The following is a 23,586-nucleotide window of genomic DNA, read 5'->3' as shown; positions in this document are numbered from 1 at the left end:
GACCGGTTACACTACAAGAGCTTCCCTGGGGCAGGTTGGCTGGAAGTGAGAGAAACCTGGAGGACCTGGTGGAGACGGGAAAGAGAAATCTCCCATGGCGGCCGTGGGGATGTGTGCCGCGCAGCCTCGCAGCTAATGGGACGACCGAGCTGGTCTAGTTTGGATGGGTCTCTGCCTCATCGCAGCCTCTCTTCTGTGCTGATAGACCGTCCTCTTTCCTTCCACCAGGAGCCAAGCACCGGTGGATGGTGGAAGGTCAGCGAGGGGCTCCCCGGAGGGGCCGGAGCCGCCCGGTGCCCCGGGGAGGAGCTGGACACAAGGCCAAGAGAGTGGCTGGGGCTCGCGGGGGCAGGCAGGGCCCCAGCCCCCCTTTTCATTGTGCCGTCTGTCAGCTCCAGGTCAATTCAGAGACGCAACTCAAGCAGGTGGGAGAAGGGAGGCCGGGACTAGGGTTGGCGTGAGGGAGTGGGACCAGTGCCAGGGGAGGGGGACGGAGGTCGGCTGAGGGGAGAAGGTGGTGGTGGAGCAAGGCCAGGTGGAGGACAAGGAGCCGGGCTAGCAGGGCAGTGGGCTCCCGGAGGGCGAAGGCCAATTCTTATCTTCCCTTCCCAGGGCCACCCCAGCGGATGCTCAGTAAATGTAGGTTTGTTGTGTGAATCGTGGGTAGAGAAGGATGAGCTAGTCACGGACGGTGGGGTAGTTGGGGGTCCTTGGGCTTCCTCATCTTGTTCCCAGTCTGTCTGTCTGTCCATTAGCACCTGAGCAGCAGGAGGCACAAAGACCGCCTGGCCGGGAAGCCCCCCAAGCCCTCCAGCCAGCACAGCAAGCTGCAGAAGCACGCGGCGCTGGCTGTGAGTATCCTCAAGGTATCTGTCTCCAAGCAACGGAGCTGGGAACCCAGTCAAGTGGGGGCGGGGAGTGGGAAGTGGGGGCCAGCTGGGGGGCTAAGGCAGGAATAAAGCCACCCCCCACCCCTTCCAGGCTGCCCGGGCAGAGAAAGAGCTGGGGTTGGGTTTTTAGCTATCTCAGGATCTGCCCGGAGGAATTTCCGGGGAGGTGGGCCTGGGTAGGAATCTCAGGGGCAAGAGCAAGGGGTGGGGCGTGCCATCTCCTAGAAACCATCTCTGCCTCCACCCAGCACAGCCTCCTTCCGTGGCCCATCATGATTCTCCTCCTTCTGGGCAGGAAGACAGGTGGTGGAGAAAGCCCTTTGGAATGAATGTTTGGGGGTGGGAAGGGAGAGGGTTTAGTTTTGGAACCCTAACAGGCATGTTTATCCTGCCTCAAAAGGCCCTAGGACAGAGCTCAGCGTGGGGGGCGTTTTCCGGGGCCAGGCTGTGCCTAGTCTTCTCTCTCCTTTGCAGTCTAAGCTGGCCTTGCAGAAGCAACTCACCAAGACGCTGGCAGCCCGCTTCCTGCCCAGCCCGATCCCTGCCACGGCCGCGGCCATCTGTGCCCTGCCAGGCCCCTTGGCCCTCCGGCCTGCCCCCACTGCGGCCACCACCCTCTTCCCGGCTCCCATCCTGGGCCCAGCTCTGTTTCGCACCCCAGCAGGGGCTGTCCGTCCTGCCACGGGACCCATCCTCTTCGCCCCCTATTAGCCCTCCTAGGGAGGCCAGGGCCGACTTCCCAGCAGTCACTCTCCCCAAGATGCCTCGGTTCCTCCATCCTCCGGGGAACTTTTTACAGCCTAGGGGCTCCTGACCAATCGAGGTAGAGCTGGGCTCCTTCCAAGGGCAGCTGCCCCTCATTCCATCTGGACTGGGGATTCAACTCATAACCCCTGGCCCCAGGGCCACCCTCACCCTCATGTCTCTAGCCTCCTCTGGCTAGACCTGGGCTCCCATGCATTTCCCAGACTGACTTACAGGGAGCAAGCAGAGAAATCCCAAAGGTCTATGCAAAATCCAGCCCCAGCCTCACGGTGCCCTCACTTCCCCCACTCCAGACCCATACGCCCCTGGCCAAAGGCCCCAGAAACCTTAGCTTCTGGCCTGGGGACAAGTATGTGCCTGACCTCCACTGCCATGTGCTGGCGAGGCCCTCCCCACTCACTGGGTTCTCTGGAGAGGGGCTGGAGATGAGGGGTGGGCTGGTAGTCGGCTCAAAGGGAAAAGGACAGGATGACCCTGGGGGCGTGGTCAAGACTGGAGGGCAAGGGAGCGGTGCTGAGGGGGAGTATGGCCCTGCGGGGGATGGTGCTGAAAGCTTCCGGGGGGTCTTCATCTGCTTGAAAGGGATGGGGCTAGGCCAGGGTGGTGAAGATGATGTTCTGCCTGGGCCCAGTTCTAACAGAGAAAGGGATCAACCCCCTCTTAGCCTTTTACTGATTTTCCCGAACCCCAGCTCTGGGGTGGGAAGCCCTGGGTCTTCCCCAGACTAGAGACCCAGTGAACACCGAGTCCCCCAGGGGTCCCAGACAAAGAGCCTTCCTCTCTAGCTCTTTACCCAACTGGTCCCCAGCACTAAATTCGGCCTTCCCTCCTCCCAGCCAGCACCCCAAGCCTCCCTCACCGTGAAGCCGAGTGTTGGGATCCAGCCTGACGGTCCCACAGACCCAGTGGGCTGTCATCAAAGTAAATGTCACAACCCCCGTCCTGCCCCAGCGCCTCTCGCCTTGCCCCCAAATACGGGACTTTGCCAGTATCCAACTGTATATTTTTAAAAAGATATTTCCAACTGGAGATAAGGGGGGAGTGGGAGGGAAACTTTTTGATAACAGTTGTGGTTTTATTGTGTCCAATTGCATTAATAAATGAACATTAAACCCAAGCCTATATATGCCCCAACTTCACTCACCCAGCCCCGGGCGCTTGCCCCCGCTCACCCCTCCTGCTTTGGGAAGAAGGGACATGCACTGGAGGTGGCCTGGCTGTGTCCATTAGAAGCACAAAGTGGCCACAGGAAAGTTGTGGGTCATAAGCTCACTTTGGAGCACGTGGAGAGAGCAACTGCCCTTCTGAGCCCCAACAGACCTGTCAGCTCCTGGGAAGCTGCGACTCGTGTGCCTTGTTCTGTTGAGGCATCTGAGGTAAGAAGGGCTAGAGGAGCACCTTGTCCAGCCTTCACCATGGCAGCATATTCGTTTATAACAGGAGATTTATAAATAAAGTCCAGCTGAAAGCTGAAAACAACCACAGGAGGTGGGTGAAGACCAGTGGCTATGGGTGCAAGGTTCCCCATTGGGCACTAAGCAGCCATTCTGGCACCTGGAGTGCGCCCCTGCCCCCTGGTGGTTGTCAGGGGCAGTGTCCCAGCCTCCAGGGCGGGTGGGCATAGCACCTTGAAGAGAGAGAAGCAAAGGGTAGGTACATACACACAGTCAGATGGCCCGAAGCCATGTGTGTTATAAAATCACAGGACGGGAGTGGATCTCGGTCACCTAAGAAACTCATGTCACCGTACAGATGAGAAAACTGAAGCCCAGAGAGGGGAAAAGCCTTGCTGGGTCACAAAGCCCACTGGTGACTCAGCCCATGAGGCCCATCTGCTCTGTAAGCAGGAAGAGGAAGCGAAACGATGGCGGGAAGATGTCAAGTAGAAAAACCACACTTCCCGGGAGGTTGGCTCCTTCCAGCCAAGGTACAGACAGGAGGAAGGCCAAAGGTCAGGGTGCTGGATGAGGAGGCACCGCCAACACTAGTATGCTCACACACACACACACACACACACACACACGAGACCTGGGTGCCCTCTCCCTGGAGTCCAGGCGAGTGCTGTGTGTGTGCTGTGTGCATGTATGTGTGTGTGTGTGTGTGTGGCAGAAGCCTAGAGGTGTGGGACCTGTGATCAGAACCAGACCCCAGACTGGGCACTTTTGCATGGTAGCTCTGCTTCCCATTCCAGGACAGGTGGAAGGGGCACCGACCCACAACTGCCCTAGGTCAGAGAGGGGCAGATGTGATGAAAGCTGGGGTGGGGGCACTAACCTAGACTATTTGCATTTCCCGGAGTGGGGAGGGAGCCAGAGTGGCCTAGCCTGGGACAGCCCGGCTGCCCGCGCTAGCAGGACCTTCCCCTCCCCCCCCACCCCGACCCATCTTCCAAAGCCCCGGAAGCTGGACTGGGGTTGGGAAGGTGAAGAAGGGATGGCAGCTCTTCAGCCATCCAAGGAGCCGCTGCCCTTGTTCTTGCGGCTGAGGGGGAAGGCGGACTTGCTCTGGGGCTGGGTCATCTTGCTGGCCAGGTAGATGAAGGGCTCCAGCAGGGAGCGGCGGTCGGCCACAGAGACCTCCCACAGCTTCACCTTCTCCGACTTGGCCCAGTGCTGAGCCACATCTGCGTCCACACGCCGCTGCTCCTGCAGGTCACACTTGTTGCCAAGGACCACGATGGTGACCTGGAGAAGAGGGATGGAGTTCGGGCTTGGGGACATACCATGGACCTTAGGAATGGGTGTGACTCCACCACCTAGGAGTCCTAAGATAAGGAAGGTCTTAATGGCTTGTGTCTCATCTCTTCCTCTATTAGAAATCAGAGTGTGTGTGTGTTGCAGGAAATCGTTGCTTTTCCCTTTCCTTCCTCTGTTCCGATTCTGGCTTCCTCCTGGCCCTCTCACCAGGAGTTCTACTACAAGCCCCGAGTCACCTACACCTGCTCACTACTAGCTGTCAGTTCACTTTTGGCTAAGTCACTGGTGAGGAAGCACACCCACGGTGCCTGCAGCTTGAAGAGGGACTCGAGAAGAGAAGGGTTTTCACAACTCAGAGTACAGGACCACTGTAAACACAGACTAGTGTTTACCACTAGTGGGCCTCATGTGGTAGGTCAGGGACCTCTAACACTAAGGAGAAGCCTCTCCGGTTGAGCCGTCTAAGCACGGGGACACCCCCATGGCTGAAGGAACCCTCTAGTGGCCTCCATCCCTCCTCCAGCTCCTAACCCAACTTCTGGAACACGAAGGAAAAACAGGGCCACGCCACGCCTCCCAAAGCGAGCCCAGGGCTCCCTCCACCGGTACTCCCTCCCATCCGCACCTCCTTCTTGTCCTTGGATTTGTCGATTTCCTTCTTGAGCAGCTCCACGCGTTGGAAGGACTCCCGGCTGTCAGTGCTGTAGACCAGGACGTAGCCGTCGGTGCAGGAGAAGCAGTGGCGGGGCAGCTCCGCCCCGTCTCGGAGCCCCCGGGTGTCATAGAAACGCACCTGCTCCCGCACCCCCCGGTCGGTCTCGATGGAGCCCACGTAGATGTCCTCCTGCGTCTCAATCATCTCAGAACCTGGGATAAAGCGAGAGCGCTCGTGTGTAGGGAGGAAGCAGACAGGAAGCATGAGTGACTGAGTGTGCGCTGACAGGCTGCTCAGACAGGGAGGGAAAGAAACGTGGGGGCTGAGGAGAGGGGGGCCAGACAGAGTCTGGCAGGCCTGGAATGATTCGGGGAAACCGACATGAGTCTCATGTTCACACCGCGCTGGGCAAAAGTGAAACCTTCCTCCTCATCCTGGACAGTGGGATTCCTTCCTCCAGACCTAGGTGTTGTGGGGCTGGAGGGCATGGTGCAGACACTTCACTCCAGAAGCAGATTTTTAGCTTCTCTCTCTGTGTGGTCAGATCCTGCACCTTATTCTTTAAGTTCTTCCATCATTCTCCCACGCCCCCCACCCCCCCACACTCACCCACCACATGGTTCCCGTACAGAAGCTGCTCCAGGATTGACGTTTTGCCCACAGATGCCTGGCCACACACCACCACCTTGCAACTCTTCCCCATGCTTAGCCTTCAGCCTTGAAGAAGAGAAGCACACCGGGTGAGGTGGGATGGACCCGGAGGGCAGACCTGCCATAGCTGAGAGCCCGGGTTCCGAACTGCATGTCCAGTCTCAGCGGTTCAGCACTGTCTCCTACACTAGTCAGGGTGCATGTCACAAGTTATGGTGCCTACGTCCACTACTGCCCAGAGAGCTGTGTTTTACTCATCTTTATTACGCCCCCTGCCCAGCCAGTAACTGCTGGTGGGAGGCACATGATGTCACAGAAGTGGGAAGAAAGACGCTGGTTTAAGTGAAACGCTGGCCAGACTCCTCTCTGTGCACAGGACTCAAGACCAGCTCCTGAGGGGAGGCTGTGCCCAGCTTCCTCTTTTTAACCATGACCCCACGGAGAAATAAGCAGAAATACTATTTTACGTGGATACGTTTAAAGCTATTCTTCCTAGTGAACAAATAACGAGACTACTGTATTTTGCTTTCCTGTGTAACTTATCTATGCAATTAATCCCCTCTGATTCCTAGTCAAGTTCATGGCTAAGATGAAGACCATCTTAGCCATGGACTTGAAAGAATGGAGCGAAGGAATCTAAGTGGTGATAAAGGGGCTCCGGAAAGGAGACAATTTCTGCCGCCTCTGGATTGACAGACCCAGATGAGAAGGCTGAGACACAGAAAGCCCTTCTCTGAAGATGTCCCAGAAATCCCGAAGGCATTCTCAAACGCAGGCTTCCCAGAAGCAGCCCCAGACTGACTCCTCCCGAGAGCAGACTCAGAGGTCACTCCCCACAAAGGTTCCAAACAGAAACCTCTCTGGGGGAAACTTCTCATTACCGACCCTCCTACCCCCGCCCAAAGGGCCCGGTATAGTGAGTCCCACGATTAATAGATACCCCAAGACAGACAGAAACGGGGCTTTGGCTCTGCCACGTAAAGCGGCCCCTACGCGGTGGCCGATCCCGGCCTTCCAGCTCCGTACCTCCCAGGGCCCTGGCAGCACCCGGGCCGGGACCCAGAGACGCCCGGGGACCAAGGGAGGGGCCGCACAGCCACGGGACTCCGTTCTTCCGGGTCGACTGGGCTTGATGCCGCCACGCCCCTCCGCCACCGGCAAGACGAATTCCTGCGGCAAAGAGCGGGCGCCGTCCGCCCAGCGCCCCCAGAGGCCGGCGGGGAGAATGACGGCCGAGACCCTGACTGGAGGACATGGTACTAGGCTCTTTGGACGTGGGGTGCCTTTGTTGTGTCTTATGCCCAGATGTTCTTTTTGTAAAGGCTAAGACAGTACAATAATACTTAATTTATCCGGTCGTTTAGTCATCAAGTGTATTGTGAGCGCCTATTCTGTGCCAGCTATAGGACCACGTAGCTGGAAAAGCGGTCGAATTAGACACTGTAGCTGCCTGTCAGAACGTCACCATCTAGAGGAGCTAGACATCTAATCCAAAAATTACAGAACAGCATGGTAAGAACTATTACAGAGGTGCTATGGGAGCACAGAAGAGGGACATTTAACTCTGGGGGGGTGGAGGTGGGCATCACGGAGAACTTCCTGGATTAGGTCATGTCCGTGCTAAGTTGGAAGGGCTTGGGAGGAAGGGTAGAGAAAGCATGGCAAAGATTCATGGCATTTTTCTGGAACTACAAGTGCTTGGCTTCAATACTGATGGTAGAAAGGAACCAAATAGTCCAAGGCCTCATGCAGGAGGCCAAGGGTTTCTAACTGTATTCTGACAGCAGTGGAAAGTCATGGGTAAATTTCAGTGAAATAACAAGATAAATTTTTGCTTTCAGAGGGTCATCCTGGCAGAAGACTGAAGATTGGAGAGTGATAAGACTGAGGTACCAGTCAGGAGACTTGGTAGTATTCCAAGTTTTTAAAAAAGTGACGAGAGCCTGAATTGGGATGGAAAGGAGATAGATTTGGGAGACTTTTGGTAGGAGAATCAACAAGACTTGGTGATAAATTGGGAGTCAGGAGTGAGAAAGAGGGAGGAATGCATGATGTCTTCCATCTGTCTCATTTGATGACCAGGAGGAAAATAGTGAATCCATTCAACAAGATAAAGAATTCAGCAGAAGAGAATCAAGTACAGCATTTGTTTTGTCTGTTGTTGAGGGGTGGGGTGAGAATAACGAGTTCAATTTAAATATGTTAAGCTTTAGGGACTTGTGAAACATCTAAACGATTCCACTGGAGAGCTGGATATACAGCTCCAAGCTCAAAAGAGTGGCCTAGACTGGGGACACCAACTGAGTTGACAGTCACCAACAAAGTTAAAGCTGTGGGTGATGAGGTGGCTCCGATGCAGAGAACACAAAGCAGGAAGATGGGGAAAGAATGCCCCCCTGCAGTGGCCAGGTTTTGAGCTACTGGCAGTCTGGCAGGCGGTGAGTCTGTGCCTTCCCGACTCTGAACAGGGTCAGTAGGCACCTTGGAGAGGGTTGCATACATGACCTCTTTCTTCCAACCCACCTGGCCACTCCCATTCTCTCCTAAACTAAGGGTGAATTTGGTTTCAGGTTCCTTGGCACTCTGGGGGGCAGGGACCACGCAAGCAGTTTATGGGCAATGGCACATAGTTTTACTGAAGGAAGAGAATAAGATCCCTTTGAAATTCCCTTGCCCCCTTATATAGTTCCCTGTGGCTTTAAACTCAAACTCCCTCAATTTAACCTCGGTAAGCCCCAACTGAATTCAAGTCTACACATATTATTGGTTGGGGTGAGGTACTACAAAGATGATTAGGTTGTGTCCCTGTCCTAAGTTCCCAATTCAGACTGCATTCAGCAAGACAAGCCTGCTGAGCAGGGAGTTTTATGAGGAGTGGGGACACTGGGGCACTGGGGTAGGGACATCACCCCATGAGCTGCTGCCTTATAAACGCTAGGGCAGGGTCTGGGGCGCTGTGCCACTCTTCCTAGGCCTAATGCTGAGACGGCACTCCCAGGCGGCTGACATGAAAGCAGCATCATAAAAGGGTCAGCGTCATTAGGGTGATGAACCAGTTGGTGCTTGGAGATCCAGAGGGGGATGAAAGGCGCGGGGTGAAGCCGTCCTGCGTTCCCCTGGCTTGGCTGGGCAGGGCTACCAGGGGCCGATGAAAGCTAGGGGCACCGGGCTCAAAGTGTCTCTTCTCACCTTTCCCGGGAGGAGGCTGTGGATACACTCCAAGGTCGGGAAGGTAGTAACTTCTTTTCCTTCAAAGTCCTGGGTGACCGGGTCCTCACCCAACTCGGACTCCCCTGAACCTTACAGAAGACGCGCCAGGATTGGAAGTTGCTATGGCAACGAAGCTCTCGGAATACTGAGGAAAGCCAAGGCAGAGAGAGGAGATACCCTCCTGGACCCCCTTTCGATCCATAGTTAAAGTGGCGCCCCCCACGTCCAGGAACCGTCCCTGGGGTCCCGCCGCGGCATGGAGACCACCGTGGACCTCCGGGGACGGGAGGTCGCTCTGGCCCCAAGCGGAGCTTCTCGCTGGTAGACGAGCCCGAGGGAACCACTCTGGGCGCAGCGCGGCCGAGCTGCTCGATGGTCCGACCGGAAGTGCTCTGCACCGCTGGCCTCCCACCCGGCTCTCTGGTCTCGGCGGTAAGATGGCGGCTGCCGCGGAGTGCGATGTGGTAATGGCGGCGACTGAGCCGGAGCTGCTTGACGACGAAGGGGCGAAGAGGTAACCAGGTAGCAGGGTAGTGGAAGGGGCGAGCTTCGGCTCCGTGGCTCCGGGTAACCCGTCCCAGCCAGGATGCAGCTCCCAGCTGGCTGCGATGCCCCGCCCTCCGCGGACCCCCCTCACCCCAACGCACGCTCGCGAACCAGTCCGGATGGACCCCCTGAAGGGGCGCTCTCGGAGGTCGGACCTCCCCTCCTGCTTCCGCCTGGCTGGGGAGTTGAGGCGTCGCGCCCTTCTCCAGCAGAGAAATGTCGTCCCTGCGGTGGAGACTGGGTCTTTGAGGGAATTTGAGGTCTGTGTCGGCGTGGGGGAGGCGGCCCGGCGACCGGGAGACCTTCCTGACGTCATCCCCGACCCCCGCCTTCACTTCTGTGCATTGTTGTCGATCAGCACTTTGCATCTCCACCGCCCGTGCTCGCCTCACTCTTTTCTGCACTGATTACACCCCAGCGAGCACTAGTCTGGGTCCGAGGTGATTCTGTGTCTCTATTATTGACCTGGTCGGCCCCTACCCGCCTCCCGCCCCCCATTACCCCAGAAGTCCAAAATGAGAGAAGGAAGGAAGAATGAGGGGCTTGTTTTGCTTCTACAGGACAAATTCTTTTCCCTCCATCCGCCCCTGCCCCCACCCCAGGTAATATCTTCGTTCTTCCCAGGACTACGATTCCTCCTTAAGTTAAGTGGGAAGGAAGGGGGCAGCTGCTTGGGCGCTGTTGACACTGCCGGGCAGCTGCAGTGGCTCAAGATTGCCAGGTCGGACTAGCCAAGGGAGCTGCTGAGTGAGTGTTTTTCGAGAACACTCTGGATTCTGGCGACATCGAGGGCAGGTTGTTGGAAGTGGGGTTGGAACGCAGTCCTGGGTAGACGCGCTTGTCCTAATCCCTGAAGCAAAGCTAACCAGAAGGTTCTGGAAGTTTATCCCTTTCTTATCCGCTGCAGATTCATTGATTGTAGCCCTCTCAGGCTCCTTCCCACAGGTTTCGTAGCTTTATACCAAGCCCATTGGGTCTTCAGCCTGGGCGGTTTGAGGTGGTGATGTAAAATTAGTGGGTGAGGTCTGAACTTGGGATTCTGAGGTTTTTGCCATCGAAATTGGAAACGGAAGATGTGTTCGGTGAGGAAGGAGTCAATGTCAAGCAGAAGGGTGGTCGCTGTAGCCAGTTTTCCCAGTTCGGGACCTGGTGGAAGTGAGAGACTGGCAAGGGCAGCAGGTCCTTGGGATGTCGGAGGAGTCCGTGTTCCCGCGTGCAGGCTCATCTCGTGTCGGAGGCCAAGTGGTACCAGATTGTTCCCAGGGATTGGACCTCGGTGTACCAGCCTCGGCCCTGGAGTTCTTGCTAAGAAAGAATCCAGAGCCAGGACTCCAATACAAAAGTAAAGGTGTGTTTAGAAAGTCATAGAGGTGGAAGTGAGCTGTGGAAGAAGTCAGCCATCTGAGCGGTGTGAGCTCAGGAACAAGTTACAGGGGCAAAAGGACGGTAGGAGGGTAGGAGAGAGAGAGGCAGGGAAAGGTAGGGCCTGCTCCAGAGAGTGCTGCTCCAGGTCCTCCCTCTTGAGGTCAAGGACAGATCCCAGTATAGTATTCGTCAGTTTTCCAGGTTATTCTTGCAGAGTCATCATCTCTACTGACTAGGAAGGGGTCATTAGTCAGTGCAGCTGGTCCTGATGTGAGACGTGGCTTCATTTGTCTGGTTTTGCCCCTTTTCTGGGCCTGGGCCCAAAGCACAGCTGAGGCCTAGATACAGTTGATGTGGGTCAGAACTTCATTGTCCTGGGGGTGGAATGCTTAAGGGCCATTCACCAGCACCCAGGGGGAGGAAGGGTTACCCTGGGGTGAGGCTCTTGTTTTCCCAGTTTTGCCTGTAGGCACCCAGGGCTTTTTGCCCTGATGACCTTCTGTACTTGGCCCATCACCTTTGCTTGGTTCCTGTCTGTCCAACTGCCCTCCACACTTGGTTTTGAGTTTTCACATCAGCCTTAGTTCTTTCCAGGTATTTAGGGCTAAGCATCATCCGCATCACTAAGGAAGTGTAAAATGGAACAGAAGGCTACCACCAACACAGACCTTAAATTAATTGTCAGGTTAACTTCATGTGAAGAGCTCTGTGGTTCTTTGCATTGTAAATAGGGCCTTGGGCTGTAGGGAACTTCAACTCATTCTACTCAGTGTAAATGTCTGATGGAGGGACTAGCCCTACTTTGGGTTCCTCTTCAGAGCCCCCTATTTAAAGCAAATCCTTTTTCTTAAAAAAAATTTACAGCCTTAGAGGATATTTTATCATAAAGTTACAGTAAATGAACCAGAAATATTAGGAAACAGAACTGGCGATGCTGTCATGTTGCTGCATTGCCCCAGACATGGCGGTCGGTAGCAGCAGGACCACAGAACAAGGGAGGGTGTTGGCTGCTGTGAGCTGCCCTGTTTCATGGAGTTTAAGATGCCATTGGCTGTGAACACACAATACAGACAGATGATGGATTACAGAATTGACACCTGAATATAATTTTATTGACCAGTGTCACCCCAGTACGTTCAATAAAAATTAAAAGTAAATAAAATAAGAAATGTAAAAAAGATGTCATTGACTGTAAAATGTAGTCATTTCATCTACCACTAAGAAGAAATAACTATAAATTCAACTATGAAAAAGGCATTCTTACTAGACTTAGAGTTATAAATATTTATGTATTTTGAACATAATAAAACAGACGTTTATTATACTTCACTTAGGTGAACAAATCACAAAGAAAATATAGAAATAATAAAAGTCACAGTTTGACTTTCTGCCGTCCTTAAGAAGAATCTGTTAGTAAGAAAAAGCCTTGTTTATGTATGGTTTTCCAATGCTGAAAATGGAGTGGGAATTCAGGAGTTTTGGAGTAAGGTGCTTTATATTTTTTCATGAATCTCGGAATCCTCCTGTGTGGCCACAGCAGAGGGCAGGGATGGGAGCATCCCTCATAACTGCCCTTTCCTACCTGGCTTGAAGTGCCAGTTGGCCAAGTTCACATCTCCGGAGACAGTTTTATTACCAGTTCACTTGGGGACTCAAGAGTTGGTGGGTCTCTCAGGTTGATTTTTATGAAGCCCAGCGAGGACTTCCTTGCATCCTGGCTTAGGGGCCTCCCACTGCTGCTGCTGAATTGTTTCCGTCCCGCAGCTGGGGCAGAGTGAGACGAGCTTGCAGGACACTGGACCTCATGATTACAGCATTTTCAATGGCTACAGGTTTTATTTCCTTACCTTGAGTGTCTCTAGAGAGAAAAGAAATGGACTTTATTTTTTTGCCTGTCACTGTAACACAGCTTTTTTTCCCCACAGCAGCTGAGAGGCTAAAATAAAAGATTTATTAGTTGGCACTCTAAAACATATCAGTGCTCTGGACATGATTATTTATTTTTCCTTTGCCCACCAGAACAGATAAAACAATTTGTGAGCCAGGGGAGTAAATTGCATAGGGCTTACATTTTAGCTCAAAGCCTTACATTTCCCTGGGAAGGTGCTGATTGTTTTACGTAATTTCTGAATGCCGGCTTTGATCACATTTCCTGGGCTGGGAAGCAGCGCGGTCTCCACAGGTCTTTGTTATGGTAAAATGGAAGGATTTCAAGTTTGCTAATTGAGAAGCCGCTTCTGTGGCTCCTCACGTACCTGGTGTGAGGCTTAAATAGCCAGTGGGAGCCACAGACTGAGGAGCGAGGACACCCTTCCTTGAGCTGATAGCTCCTCTGTTTCTGTTTCCTCATGGATGCAAGCAAGAGCAATTGTTTTTAGGTCCTTTTTTTGTACCTAGGTACAATAAGCGCTTGACGGATTTTGCCTTTTATTTCTCTGTTCCTACCGTTGGTGGGAAGCACTGAATCTGTATCCCAGGATTTGCTGTAGTTGCTGATTGCTGTGGCTTCTTGGAACATTTTGGGGTTCATGGAGCATTCCCCTCCCCCTTCCTCCTCTCATCCTGTTTCAGTCCTTAGGCATTCGTCCCCCTAATCTTTCTCTTGAAGTTCCAGGGCAGACAGCTAGAAATTTCAGTAAGCCTGCAAGTTGAATGGGAATTGATCTTTGACCTTGAACCCAAATCTGTGAGAAACACTGCTCTCACTTTTATTTTTGTTTTGAGGTCAGAGATGAAGAAGTGGGAGATGGGACAAATGAGTCATGGTTAAGGGAGGGGTAAACTAGAAGTGCAGAATCCTGAATACCAGCAAATTAATTGAACCCTGATACCAACAAGTGGCCAAATTGTTAAATAATCTTAACTGGAGCAGAGGAAGGGAGGGTCTCCTTGTTTCTTGCTCTCTAATTCAGATCCACATATTAACCAGAGCCAGGTAAATTGAGAGCTATTTTAATAAAATGTTAGGCCAGTGAGCGGCAGTTGCTCTAATGTCTAGTCCATTCCCAACGACCAGAATTCTGATTGGCTTAAAGCCCAGCTGTATTGTTCATTCCAGCCAATCAGGGATTAGTTTAGTCGTCGAAGCTGGTATTTTAAGCTTTAAAAAGCTGACTGAGTACCCCTGGGCACTTGCTTTTGCTTTCTTTTTCTAGGACTTTAGAAGATTGGAGAACAATGGTCAGCGGCTGCCTAGGTGCCTTGTGGTCTGATGCAGAGTCCCTCTGAGAGCCCATTTCTCCCTTATTCCACTAGTGTTTGGTCCCCTTTCTCCAATGCTGAGTGATGTGGAAGTTACTTAGAGGTCATTCCAGGTATTCTTTTGAACTGTCTGAATTTCAGCAGTAAGGGCAGGAATCAGAGTGTATGTTATCCCAGTTGTATATTTGTTTTCTTTGGTTGAAAATTTTTTTCTCCTCCAGCCAGATCAAAATGGCAGTTTCATGTGTTTTACTCCACCATCGTCGGGTATGAGTGGTTTGAGAATGATAAGATGAGGAGGAATATTTGACTTTTAAAGTCTAATTTCGAGACTTGTTCTTTTGGCATGTAACTTAATGTTTGTGTGGGGAGGCCAGACCGCCTGATAAGCAATGTGTTAACTATCTCTTCTGATTCTAATATTAAACTTTGGGGTGGGGGGGGTTGAGACATGCAGGAAGGGGCCTCTCTTATTCTTTAAGTTTCTGTCCTGAGAGTTTGTTCTCAGTTTGCTCTGAGGCAGTCAGCCACCTATTGAACTAAAGAACCTAGAAAACTTTGGAAGCAAAATACTATATGATAATTCATATTCCCCACATTGGTTCCCATCTCCACCCCACCTCCCAAAAAAACCCTCAGAAAACAACCTTTTTCTTAGTACCTCAGTGCTAGATTTTTTTTAAAAGATTTTATTTATTTATCTTTAGAGGGGAAGGGAAGAAGAGAGAGGGAGAGAAACATCAATGTATGGTTGCCTCTTGTGCGTCCCCTGCTGGGAACTGGCCTGCAACCCAGGCATGTGCCCTGATTGGGAATTGAACCGCAATTCTCTGGCTCGCAGGCCCGCACTCAGTCCACTGAGCTACACCAGCCAGGGCTCAGTGCTAGATTTTTGATGGGTGCTAGTGTTATCTATCTATCTCTTGATTCTAATGTTAAACTTTGGCAGGGGGCAGAGATGTTACAGAATGGGGAACCAAGGAATAGGAAATGATGAGTTTGGGGCTCTGTTATGCAAACAAGTCTTTGCATTCCCCAAGCTAATTCTGCAAGGCCAGTGCCTGGTGTCCTCAGCGGCTCCAGGAAAGCTGGTTTCTCTGAAGCAGCTTCTGGTTCTGCGCTCTTTCCCCAGGAGTAATCGAAGGTTCGGTAGTCACCACAGGCTGTGACTCCTCCCATTTAAGGAACCAGCGTAACTCACAGATGAAGCAGCTGTTTCTTCGGACTGCCCTTCTGCCCGCACCAGTGGGGCTTCTGTCCACATCCAGCTGACCGGTTTCTCACTTTCCCCCTCGTGGAAGGAGGCAGCTGACCCCAGCCTGTGCCTGGTGCCTTACCCTACTTAAGCAGTAGAGAGTGCTGCTGTCTTGTGTAGACTCTGCCACTGACTCAGCTCGGCGCCCGTGGCCCCTCTGGCTCTGCCTCTGTTGAAGCTTCCCCCGGAATATCTAGACAGAAAGATTTGAACTGTGTTTATAAATTTTATTCATCTTCATCGTCTTCTTTTGGGGGAGGGCAGGTGTTATTGTGTTTTTGTGTTTTGAAATGAAAGCAGAATCTGTGTATTTTATAGGAAATTGGGTAAAGGAAGCTGGGTAGCTCACCTTTACCAACGGGTAACAGGTGGATAGAGCCCACCCACTCTGTTTTCTCTGCGCTTCTGTGAAGCCTGTATTTGCGCTCAGCATGCCACACCTCTTGCATTTCGCAATCTCTCCATCTGTGGAATTGTTCTAGGTTATGTGTGGCTTCCACCGACCTATGTGAAAGTCAGATCGTCAAACCATCCCTAGATTAGTCAGGAGATAAAAAAGAATAGTATGTATTTGGTAAGACAGAATCTAAGTCAGTCTCCTAGGCTCCTTTTACTTTACTCTCTCATGAAGGTCAGAGAGATTACAGCGTGAAACAGGCCCTGGGACATGCCAGGGACAAGAGGTCTCAAGCTGTGGGAAGGAGAAAGGAATTTCTACACTGACGCTGGCTGAGATCCCATGAATTCTGAAGGGTGGAGGACATTTCTAGATCAGCAGGCAGCTAGTAAATCTGACTGAATAAAAGAAACGGGTTTGACAGTCACAGAGTAAGGGTGACATTTTGGAAGTAGTAAATAGAGTAGGAATGCATAAAGGACACTGTGTCACTGGCAGTGTGACGTGTTATTGTTCACAGATGAGGGCATGAAAAGAAAAGGTATCTAAGGCCCTTGCCAACAAGATAGTCTCCAAAGTCAGAGGCACCTAAACACGCCTCTGTGCTAACAAGAAGATCGTATGGTCCTCAGTTGTAATTTTAGCACTGCTAGATTTTTATTCTAAGAAAATGGAAAAAAAAACTGAACTGAACTCATTCAAGCTGCTGCATCTGTTTTGATTTAAAGTATTATTCATGCCATTGGGAGAGCTGGACTTTATTAAAAATACGTTATTCTAGCCAAATACTTTTTTTTCTTTGATGAGAGAAGGCCCTGCCTTCATTCATTTATTTATTTATTTTAATATATTTTATTGATTATGCCATTACAGTTGTCCCATTCCCCCCTTCATTCCCTTCCACCCTGCACACCCTCCCCTACCCACATTTTCCCCCTTTAGTTCATGTCCATGTGTCACAAGTTCTTTAGTTTCTACACTTCCCATACCACTCTTGCCCTCCCCCTGTCTATTTTCTATCTACCACCTATGCTACTTATTCTGTACCTTTTCCCCCTTCTCCTCTTCCCAGTCCCCTGTTGCTAACCCTCCATGTGATCTCCATTTCTATGGCTCCACTCCTGATCTGGCTGTCCGCTTAGTTTGTTTTTGTTTTAGGTGTGACTGTTAATAACTGAGTTTCTATCCTTTCACTGTTCTTATTTTTTATCTTTTTCTTAGATAAAAGAAAGTCCCTTAGATAATGTATAAGTTCCTTTAACATTTCATATAATAAGGGCTTGGTGATGATGAACTCCCTGAACTTGACCTTATCTGAGAAGCGCTTTATCTGCTCTTCCATTCCAAATGAAAGCTTTGCTGGATAGAGCAATCTTGGATGTAGGTCCTTGCCTTTCATGACTTGGAATACTTCTTTCCAGCCCCTTCTTGCCTGTAAAGTCTCTTTTGAGAAATCAGCTGACAGTCTGATGGGAACTCCCTGTAGTTGACTGTCCCCTTATCTCTTGCTGCTTCTAAAATTCTTTCCTTCATTTTAATCTTGGATAATGCAATTATGATGTGCCTTGGTGTATTCCTCCTTGGGTCCACCTTTGGGACTCTCTGAGCTTCCTGGACTTCCTAGAAGTCTATTTGCTTTGACAGATTGGTGAAGTTCTCCTTAATTATTTGTTCAAATAAGTTTGCCACTTGTTGCTCTTCCTCTTCCCCTTCTGGTACCTCTATAAGTCCAATGTTGGAACGTTAAAGATGTCCTGGAGGTTCCTAAGCCTCTCCTCATTTTTTTGAATTCTTATTTCTTCATTCTTTTTTGTTTGGTTGTTTCTTCCTACTGGTCCACTCCATTGATTTGAATCCCAGTTTTCTTTCCATCACTATTGGTTTCCTGTGCATTTTCCTTCATTTCACTTAGTGTAGCTTTCATTTTTTTCATCTAATTTGTGACTAAAATCAACCAGTTCTGTGAGCATCCTGATCACCAGTGTTTTGAACTGTGCATCTGGTAGGTTGGCTATCTCTTTCATTGCTTAGAAGTATTGATTCTGGGGCTTTGAGCTTTTCTTTTGTTTGATCCATACTGTTTTGGTCTGTTTGCACCTGTTACTTATGAGGGGCAGAGCCTTAGGTGTTCACCATGGTGAGGGAACCCAATAGCTAGGCTGTGATGCTGTATGTGGGGGTGGGGTCAGAGAGGGAGCAGTGGCACTTGTTCTGCTCTGTCTTGGATTTGGGGCCCTTCTGGTGCTGGTTCCCGGTTGTGTGGGCTTGTGTACATTCTAGGACCCTGTGGGTCTCTCCAGTGACCTCTCCTGTGAGGCTGAGAGCCTCTCCCAGCACCTCAACCCCCAAAAGTTTTTCCAGTCGGTGCTTTTAGGCTTTAGTTCCCGTCGGGCCCTGGGTTGCGCGGTCTGTGTCACTGACCATTTTTTTTTGGTCTGGTTTATCTGCGGGTGAATGTGTGACCCTGTCGGCCAGCAGCCTTGTGCCCTCACTGGGTCTGCCCGTTGCCACCCCACGCCTGGGATCTGTCATCTGCGCGCCTGGGTCAGTCCGGCAGCCACTGCTTTTTCCTGTGCAACCTCTCTCCGCCCCTCTTACCAGTCTGGATGAATGGTTCGTTGTCAGTTCAGCTTTCTGTCTGTTTTGGCTGTGGTTTTGTTTCTAAATCTTTGTTGTCCTTAAATTTGGTTGTGCGAGGAGGTACAGTATTTCCACCTATGCCTCCATCTTGGCCGGCCAAATACTTTTAAAAAAGATTTTATTTATTTATTTTTAGAGATAGGGGAAGAGAGGGAGCAAAACATCAGTGTGTGGTTGCCTCTCTCATGCCCCCTACTGGGGACCTGGCTTGCAACCCAGGCATGTGTCCTGACTGGGAATTGAACAGGTGACCTTGGTTCGTAGGCAGGAACTCAATCCACTGAGCCACACCAGCCAGGGCTAGCCATATACTTTAAATAGATAGATAAAAGCAGTGTGGTATGTTTTTTGTCGTACAAATATTTAATCAGTATTTGTTAGGGTGAGAATGTTGTGAAGCCATGCTGGTCTTTATTTTTCATGGGCTGAGATAGAGTACATCTTAAAATGATACTCTACGAGTAGTGAAGCATCTCATCCCTGTTTAATAATCTACAAATGTGCGTTGTGTGAAGCAGTTCCAGAGTGAACCCAGACATGCTGAGAATGTTTAAAAACTACCACCCAAAGAATCCTGCATTAGCAAAAGCTGATTAAAATTTCTGAATACCTCTTCAATTGCTAAAAGGCAGACTAGTTGGCCTAAGGCAGGGATCTTGCTTAAGTGTACAACTTGGAAGTATTTAGAGAGAAAATGGAAATTTTTATGGGGCGTCTAATTTGGGGCACACTGCAATATCAGCTATGGTGTTTTAATGTGTTTTTAATTTAGCTGAGCTGTAAATGTGCAAAGTTGGCTGGTAACCATGAGCCCAGTTGTCTATTTGATCACATGATGATGAACTCAGCTAAACCTGTGCGAAATGATTCCCTTGGCAGTGTTTGTGGAGTAATAGCATCTGCGATAAATGAGTGCTGAGTTGGGGGAGAGAGAGAATGTACCTGCATGATCAGAGGATATACACATGTGATGTAAAAAACCAGGTTTTAAGAACTGCAGTTTTCCAATTGTTGGGAAAAACAAAAAATGTTACACGTAGCAAAGCGAATGAAGGATGGAATCTCTTTACGTCTGAAGGGAGGCTGGCCCCAGCCCTCCAGCCGTGATCCTGTTGTAGGGGCTTCCCCACAACATCCAAAAAGGATAGAGGGTTTTTTGCGGTTTTTAATTTAGTTTAATTTAATTTTATTTATTTTTAGACAGAGGGGAAGGGAGGGAGAAAGAGAGGGAGAGAAACATCAGTGTGTGGTTGCCTCTTATTGGGGAACCTGGCCTGCAACCCAGGTGTGTGCCCTGACTGGGAATCGAACTGCAACCCTTTGGTTCACAGGCCAGTGCTCAGTCCACTGAGCCACACCAGCCAGGGTGAGGATGGAGTTTTTGAAAACCTTTCTTTAGTAGCTGTTTTCATAAGATCTTGTAGCTGGCTATTGAAGTGAAAGGACTGGTTTGGTGGAGGTAAAGGCATTTCCAGCATCTCTTGAAAAATTGGGAAGATGACATTTACACTGTTTACAATTGACCCAGAGATTGAGTGGGGAACTGGATAAATTAGTTTGAAGCTAAAAACCTTCAAACCAACAGGATCTGGAGGAATACTCATAGGACACCAGGAGTTAGGAAGCCCGTGCAGCCACCATGGGTGCCTCAGTGGCTCTCCCGTTGTTGGAGGGCATGTGGCATTGTCACCATAACCACTTCAGAAGGCCGTTTCGAAGATCTTCATTGGAGTTACTTTGAAAATCTAAACAAGTACTAGAGATAAAGTATAGCTGTTAATAGTGGTATTCGGTCAGTTATGGCCAAGTGTATATTTTCCTATGGTATTACATTTTAGGATTTAGTCTTAGTTTTATTTTGTGGCCATAGAAGATTATCTGTAGTTTAATTTAGTCCCTTTTGGAATTATTTTCTTTTTTAGATGTTCCTGGTGAAGGCAGTTAATTCTTTTCTGAGTACTGATGTGTTTTAGTAGATATGTGTTGTATCTCACTTCACTTGCATATCAAATGAATTGACCTTGGCAGTGAGTGGAGTGACCGATGCCACCACCAGATTGCCTTCAGTTCCAGTGTTAACCTGCTCTTCTCCTTCTTTTCCAGTCCCACGCCTTTGACACCTCATCCTTCAGGCCCTTTGCTGTAAGGGCAACTTGAACAAGCTTCAGCCCTTTCTCAGACTCCCAGGGCAGGACTTGAATGGATTTGACCCTGGAATTGTTCCTGATGCAGCCTTGTTCAGTTCTTGCTGCTGCCATGCTGGATTCCAAAGATCCACTCTTTCCTCGGCTGGTCTCACAGGGTCAGGCCCATTGGTTAAAGCTTGTCATGTATTTGGTGGGAGGTTCACAATGGAGGAGGGACTCCACTTTGGGCGTTGGACCTGGAGGCAAAAAATAAGCATTAGTCTAAAAGCACCAAGTGCCTATTGTTCAGGCAGCTGTTAATCAACCATGTTTCTATGAAAATAAGTCCTTTTCATGAGGCAGTTGTGTGGGAATAGCTAATTCTGGCCTGATGCTGTGCAGTGTGAGGTTAAAAACATGGTAACTTGTCACAACACAATTCTTCTTGTTCTTCCTGCTGTGGGCTGACTCTACATTACTTGCTTTGTTTGCTCTAGAATGGAATCTACTCACCATTTACTAAAATGAAATGCATTTCTCGGGGGAGGCAAAGTCCAGTTTACTAGGTCTTGTATTTTAAAGGAGCCCTGTTCTTTCTATGACTAGGTGTTAGAATGTCATTTAGCTCATTTAAATCCAGGTTGCTGTTCAGGAGCTGGATTTTATACATTGGGCTACTTGGTGTCTTGGTTTAAAGAAGTCCGTCTGCATCGCCCAGGTCTTGCTCCTCCTGGCAGCACAGATTACCTTTGAGTCATAGGCCATAGGGAGAGGTGGGCGTCCGAGAGAACGTACAGCGTTATGGGAAGTGCAGAGATTTGGCATCTGACGGTGCGGTCTGGCCTTGTAGCCTCAGGCCAGTCTTTCACCTGGAAGCCTTCATTTTCTCCTTTGAAGAATAGGGATACTGAAACTAACATAGTAAGAATATGATGTGTGGAAAGTGCCTGGCCTGAATGATTCTCACCAGTCTTGCACGGACGCCATCCTTTGCCATTCTGGTGGGAGCCAGAGCTGAACTGGCTCTCCCCCGTGGGGCAGTGTCACACAGAGGAGAGGACACCTGCAGCAGCTGTGCAGACTGCTGTCTCTGTGGCTGGCGAGCTCTGCACTGCCACATAGCCTTGGCGCAGGTGCTCGATGTCTTTGCCTTTCCACAAGAATTTGTGTATTCTTAGCCACTAGCCAGCTGCAGAGATGGCTGGATCCTCTCAGGTGCCTGTTTGGGCCTGCTGTTCCCTTTGAGTTTGCTACTGCCTTTCCTCCCAGGAATTTGACTCAGCCTCTGACATCCTGTGCTGGGGAAGCCCTTTCTTCTATTCTGTTGGCCCGCCTGCGCTGAAAGGATGGGTTCCTCCTAGTTTTTATGTGGCGCCTCAGTTCACTTCGAGCTGCAGGATGGTTGGTGTGCGCCATGTAGAAAGACGGCCATCGGTCCCCCAGACTTGTAGTCAGGAGACCCTTCCTGAGGGCTTCCGACAGCACGGGGCCTCTCCAGGCATTGTGGCCGTCAGTCTTTCGGCAGGGAGAGGTCATGCCCGTTCTCCTTCTCCTCTCTTCAGCACTCTTCGTGTTAGTGAGGCTCGCCAGGGCAGTCATGGAGCAGAGTGGAAGGGGGTCGCCCCACCAGGAAGATGGCAGCTTTGCCGGTTTGTATTTTGAAGTAGATACTTAAATAAATCACAAATCTCCCCAGTGCCAATATTCCTAGAATCTAGCTGTAAACTCCCACACCATTACCAAGGTTAAGAACAATGCACTTTTGTTTCTACTTCAGGCAGCCCTTGAACTCAGCTCGTGTTTGCATGTGTGGGGGACAATAAGAGAAACCAAGGCTTCCTTGTAACAAAAGCGCTCAGTTCTGCGCTCAGTTCTGTAGTAATGGTGCAGTAATCATTTTGGCAAAGAATTATCTTTGCCGCTCAGGTCGGGCAGTAGAATGGTTTTGGGTATCTTTGACAGAGGGTACTGGGTGGTTGTTCCTTAAAACGTTGTCAGTCATGTTGGAGTTGGTGTTAGTTGGAATTATATTCCTTGGGCAGGAATATAATTCCCTATGATAAACATTGTTTCTTTTGGAAAGTACAATTTGTCTAATGGCACAGCTTCAAAAAAATGTATCGGGTTAGGGCAGAAATTCTGAGATTACCCAAGATGCTACAGGGATGATAGAGGGGCAGAGGGAATACCAGTGGGTGGGGGCTCCTTAGAGCATGGCATGGCAGCCTGTACCTCACATGTCCCTGTCATCCAAGTTCTTGGTCTTTGCTGTCGTTCAACTCTGTTTTCCATCTTAAACATCGGTATGCTGTGCTTTTAACTTCCTTGCCATCTGCTTTTGCTCTGCTTGTCCTTCCAGTGACAAATGCATGAGCCACTTTTCAAGAGAATAAATGATTAAAACTCGAAGGGTATGACCCACTTTACACTGAGAAGTCAGTTGCCTCTAATCACAGTATCTGTAGGTCAGTTTTTGTACGTTTGCTGAAGTAGCAGCTGTTGTGGCACACTGGGAAGGAAGTGAATATGTCAAGATTCAGTCTCGGTGAGAGAGTATCTAAACTTGTCTGTTGTAAGGAGAATGACTACAGGTGGGAGTAACAAGGCAAGGCAGGTGACACGAAAGAGATTTTCTTAGTTTAAATGTATCTAAGTAACAAAAATAGCATCTGAAGACCCTGGATTCTTTCATTAGCACCTCCTTTTGGTCCATCAGCCTGTCAAACAAATCTGTGAATTCCTTCCGGTATCACCCTGACTTTCAGCTTAATGTGCCAGGGACTCTAGACCAAAGATTGCTCCTGGGAGATTGCAGAGGTGGTTTTTCCAGGTATGGGTAGTAACGTGGTTCTCTTTCTCTTTCCTTTTCAGGAAAGCAGAGTCTTTTAAAGAACAAGGAAATGCATACTATGCCAAGAAAGATTACAATGAAGCTTATAACTATTATACGAAAGCCATAGGTGAGACGGACCTAGTGCTTATGCTGGAAAATAATTGGCCAAATACTGTTATTAATAGCTCCTCTCTAAGAAGTAGCACATCTTCAAGCTTAATGGCTTCATGAGGAAACTACTTTTTTTTTTTAGCTTAAGTGGGTGGCAGTTACTTTGGTAAATGAAAAGCAACTCCAGAAATTTCAGGTGTTATGGCAATAGGATGCCCACCTAAATGCATTTCAGTGTTGGCATT

The 23,586-nt window shown here is 49.9% G+C and overlaps 3 protein-coding genes across 14 annotated transcripts in view; 2 read left to right on the top strand and 1 right to left on the bottom strand.

Moving 5' to 3' along the window:
• The window catches only part of ZNF385C (zinc finger protein 385C), a 51,202-nt gene extending 48,591 nt beyond the window's left edge, over positions 1-2,611 (top strand). For 6 of the 8 annotated variants that reach the window (XM_037129679.2, XM_053660108.1, XM_053660118.1 and 3 more), the window contains 3 exons: positions 229-425; positions 756-866; positions 1,365-2,611. In XM_037129679.2, the coding sequence (XP_036985574.2) occupies positions 229-425; positions 756-866; positions 1,365-1,601 (545 nt within the window). In that variant the 3' untranslated portion in view covers positions 1,602-2,611. The remainder of the gene's footprint in view (positions 1-228; positions 426-755; positions 867-1,364) is intronic. The other 2 variants (XM_053660117.1, XM_053660114.1) reach the window with 2 other exon arrangements.
• Positions 2,612-2,721: 110 nt separating this feature from the next.
• NKIRAS2 (NFKB inhibitor interacting Ras like 2) lies at positions 2,722-8,936 on the bottom strand. 3 transcript variants are annotated; one of them, XM_037129686.2, is made up of 4 exons: positions 8,847-8,936; positions 5,616-5,723; positions 4,977-5,218; positions 2,722-4,339 (listed from the first exon to the last, which is right to left on the bottom strand). In XM_037129686.2, the coding sequence occupies exons 2-4, from the start codon at positions 5,707-5,709 to the stop codon at positions 4,100-4,102; spliced, it is 576 nt and encodes a 191-aa protein (XP_036985581.2). In that variant the 5' UTR covers positions 5,710-5,723; positions 8,847-8,936; the 3' UTR covers positions 2,722-4,099. The 3 variants fall into 3 exon arrangements, with proteins under 3 accessions (XP_036985581.2, XP_036985580.2, XP_036985579.2); XM_037129685.2 differs by lacking the exon at positions 8,847-8,936 and adding an exon at positions 6,598-6,687; XM_037129684.2 differs by lacking the exon at positions 8,847-8,936 and adding an exon at positions 6,684-6,780 and having other exon boundaries at positions 2,724-4,339.
• Positions 8,937-9,268: 332 nt separating this feature from the next.
• The window catches only part of DNAJC7 (DnaJ heat shock protein family (Hsp40) member C7), a 29,734-nt gene continuing 15,416 nt past the window's right edge, over positions 9,269-23,586 (top strand). Inside the window, exons 1-2 of one of the 3 annotated variants that reach the window (XM_037129681.2) lie at positions 9,269-9,381; positions 23,269-23,357. In XM_037129681.2, the coding sequence (XP_036985576.2) occupies positions 9,305-9,381; positions 23,269-23,357 (166 nt within the window). In that variant the 5' untranslated portion in view covers positions 9,269-9,304. Of the gene's footprint in view, positions 9,382-9,746; positions 10,016-14,048; positions 14,093-23,268; positions 23,358-23,586 lie in introns of those variants that run through there. The other 2 variants (XM_037129682.2, XM_037129683.2) reach the window with 2 other exon arrangements.

Source organism: Artibeus jamaicensis, unplaced genomic scaffold (assembly GCF_021234435.1).
Source record: "Artibeus jamaicensis isolate MK-2021 breed Jamaican fruit bat unplaced genomic scaffold, CSHL_Jam_final contig_2259, whole genome shotgun sequence".
In the NCBI taxonomy this organism is placed as follows: domain Eukaryota; kingdom Metazoa; phylum Chordata; class Mammalia; order Chiroptera; family Phyllostomidae; genus Artibeus; species Artibeus jamaicensis.
The sequence above is the reverse complement of the archived record's forward strand: the minus strand, read 5'-3'. Positions and strand labels throughout refer to the sequence as shown.